This window comes from Otolemur garnettii, unplaced genomic scaffold (genome assembly GCF_000181295.1).
Source record: "Otolemur garnettii isolate 467f Iridium unplaced genomic scaffold, OtoGar3 scaffold00043, whole genome shotgun sequence".
NCBI lineage: Eukaryota > Metazoa > Chordata > Mammalia > Primates > Galagidae > Otolemur > Otolemur garnettii.
Window position 1 is genome coordinate 10,109,016 of NW_003852438.1, and position 3,094 is coordinate 10,112,109.

Here is a 3,094-nt window from a genome sequence, read left to right on the forward strand (position 1 = left end):
AGAAAAAAAGCACTGGGATTACAGGCATGGACCACTATGCCCAGTAAGAATCCAACATTTTTCTTAGAATTTTTATTTTAGTCCTGGTAAACTCCCGGGGGATAAAAAAAAAAAAAAAGCAAAAGAATTTTCCTTTTGACACTTAATGTTTTGCTTTATGCTGTCACTTAACCATATCATGCGCTTCTTCTCGCTAATCCTTTGACAGTTGCACATCTCCCAGGACTGAGGATATTATTCTGCAAGTAGCTTACTGAATCAATCAGTAATTCTCAACTCCTATTCAGCAAATTCAACAAGAATATTTTGTTCTAACTCAATCAGCTTCTATCTACCCCTTGCAATTAGATATAATGAAGTCAATTTCAACTATGCCACTGAACCACAAACGTAAAAATATCGAAAGTTTTAGATAGCTTCAATCCAGTGATTCTCAACTCCAGATACATATTAGAATCACCTGAAAAGGGCAGCGCCTGTGGCTCAGTGAGTAGGGCGCCGGCCCCATATACCAAGGGTGGTGGGTTCAAACTCAGCCCCAGCCAAACTGCAACAAAAAAATAGCTGGGTGTTGTGGCTGGCGCCTGTACTCCCAGCTACTCCGGAGGCTGAGGCAAGAGAATTGCTTAAGCCCAAAGGAAAAAAAGAGAGAGAAAGAATTGCTTAAGCTCAAGAGCTGGAGGTTGCTGTGAGCTGTGATGCCACAGCACTCTATCAAGGGAGACAAAATGAGACTCTGTCTCAAAAAAAATAAACCGAACAGCTTTTTAAACATTTAAAAAATCTAATGTTTAGCCTTAACTCCTCAAGAGAGTCTTAGTCTGGGGCCAAGACATTTTTAAAAACTCCTATGTGATTCTAATGTTTAGCCAGGAATGAGTACCACTAATTTAACCAAATCCCTTTATTTTACTGAAGAGAAAATTAGAATCCAGAGTGGGTGAGCAACTTGCCCAAAGTCACCCAGCATGTTAGTGCAAGGTGCACCAAGAGAGATTGTAGCAAGAACAAGACTATGTTGGGGATGTTTATAATTTTTCGTGTTGGAGTTAATCCCGGAACCATTTCTCTTCAGTTCAGAGGAGTTGTATAATTTACACTCTACTTTGGCAGCAGCACTTATGCCTCGCCTAAGACTAAAATGGGCTCGCATTCCCAGGCCACAAAAGGAGAGGTGGAATTGTACATTCACCACACACACAGACGGCCAAATCAGCCAAGCTCCCTAGGATGCCGCCTGAAACGCCTAAAATGCTTCTCTACAATGATCACCCCTAATTGAGGGATCTTGGTGGGAGTGGTGAGAAGAAAAGTGGGTTAGAAAAGAGAGAAGAAGCATTCTTTCCTAGAGGGAATGAGCTGGTAATCAACTGAGAACCGGCTGGCACTGCTAGGAAGTAAGAGGAGGGAAGGAAAAGAATTTCAATGAGTCCAGGGAGCTTCTGCTCCCCCAACAACCAAACCGCGACAGACAGCCTGGCAACATCAACCCTCCCGGGATCTTGAGATCCAAAGGAGATGTTAAAAACTGGCTCTGTAATAAGGGTACAAAAAAAAGGTTCTTCCAATACTCAGTAAAAAGTGAGGTTCTAATAGTTAGTTCACCTGCCCCACCCCCTCGTCTCTCTACTTCTCTTGCGGGCCAAGAGCTTCATTACCTACCATCCAACTTCTCAAAAGGGGAAGGCTCCCAGCCTCACGTGACACCGTGGTCACGTGACCCAGACGCCACGGGAGCCAAGTCCGCTTTCCAGCTTCTGAAGCCAGAGGGGGCCCGGCGTGGCCAGCCCCCAGCTGCCAACAGCCTGCCTGTCGTGACCATGCTGTCCCGCCTGCTAAAAGAACACCAGGCCAAGCAGAACGAACGCAAGGAGCTGCAGGGTGAGCCGAATATCCCATCAGCAGTCATCTCTCCTGCCGCGGCCTAGCTTCAGCCCGGAGCCTGGACCTCGTGTAACTGCCCAGGTCCAGAGAAGGGCGTCGCTAGCGGGCAGTGGGCATAAGCGAGAGGGGATTAGGGAGCAGCTTTTTTAGAAATTCCGTTCGTTGCCAACGGGCTCTGTTCCCTTTGGCTACACTCCCGCCCCTTCGGCAACGCCCCAATCCCCAACTCGGAGGCATCCCCGCCCCGCCTCCGCTCGCGGAATGCCGTGCCTATTGGTCCAGGGAGCCTTCACCCTGCAAGTAGGAAGGAACGCCCCTCAGGGAGGAGGGTGCTGGGGACTGCAGAGAGACCGGATTCTTGGAGGCCTGGAATCTCCGGAACGGAGGGGGGCACTTATTCTTGAATCTGGTCTGGGAATCCTGAAGTTAGAGATCCTTTGGCCAAGCTAGTGGACAAGTGTGCCTGGGAGTCAGGAGTCCTGGGCGCTGCCATTGACTCTTGGGTGTCCTTGAGGGAGTCCCTTTCCTTCTCTGCGTATCAGTTTCTTCATCTCTGAAATGCAAGGGGTTGCTTTGTTTTTTCAAGGTCCGTCTCAGATCTGGCATTCTAAGGTTAGTTGAGATGATTATAGTAGAATAGTAGGAATGGGTGGAGAACCCATAGCACCGGCCCTCAAAAAAGCAACTTTCAGCTGGATGCAGTGGCTGGTGAAAAACTTAGCCGGGCCTGATGGCGCCTGTGGCTCAGTGGGTAGGGCGCCGGCCCCATATACTGACTGTGGCAGGTTCAAACCCGGGCCCTGCCAAACTGCAACAACAACAACAACAACAAAAATAGCCAGGCGTTGTGGCAGCCGCCTGTAGTCCCAGTTACTCAGGAGGCTGAGGCAAGAGAGTCACCTAAGCCCAGGAGTTGGCGGTTGCTGTGAGCTGTGATGCTATGGCACTCTACCGAGGGCAATAAAGTGAGACTCTGTGTCTAAAAAAAAAGAAAGAAAGAAAGAAAGAAAAACTTAGCCAGCCCGATGGCACATGCCTGTAGTCCCAGCTCCTCAGGAGACTTGAGGCAGGAGGATGGCTTGACACCAAGAGTTTGATACTCCAGTACACAATGATTATGCCACTGTGTTCTAGCTGAGTCAACAAAGCAAAACCCTTTTCTATTAAAAAAAAAAAAAAAAAAAAAGGGGCTCAGCGCCTATAGCTCAAC

The 3,094-nt window shown here is 48.3% G+C and overlaps 1 protein-coding gene across 1 annotated transcript in view; it reads left to right on the top strand.

Moving 5' to 3' along the window:
- The first annotated feature begins 1,709 nt into the window (after positions 1-1,709).
- The window catches only part of BLOC1S1 (biogenesis of lysosomal organelles complex 1 subunit 1), a 4,397-nt gene continuing 3,012 nt past the window's right edge, over positions 1,710-3,094 (top strand). The window contains exon 1 of the mRNA XM_003790499.3: positions 1,710-1,881. Within this exon, the coding sequence (XP_003790547.1) occupies positions 1,821-1,881 (61 nt within the window). The 5' untranslated portion in view covers positions 1,710-1,820. The remainder of the gene's footprint in view (positions 1,882-3,094) is intronic.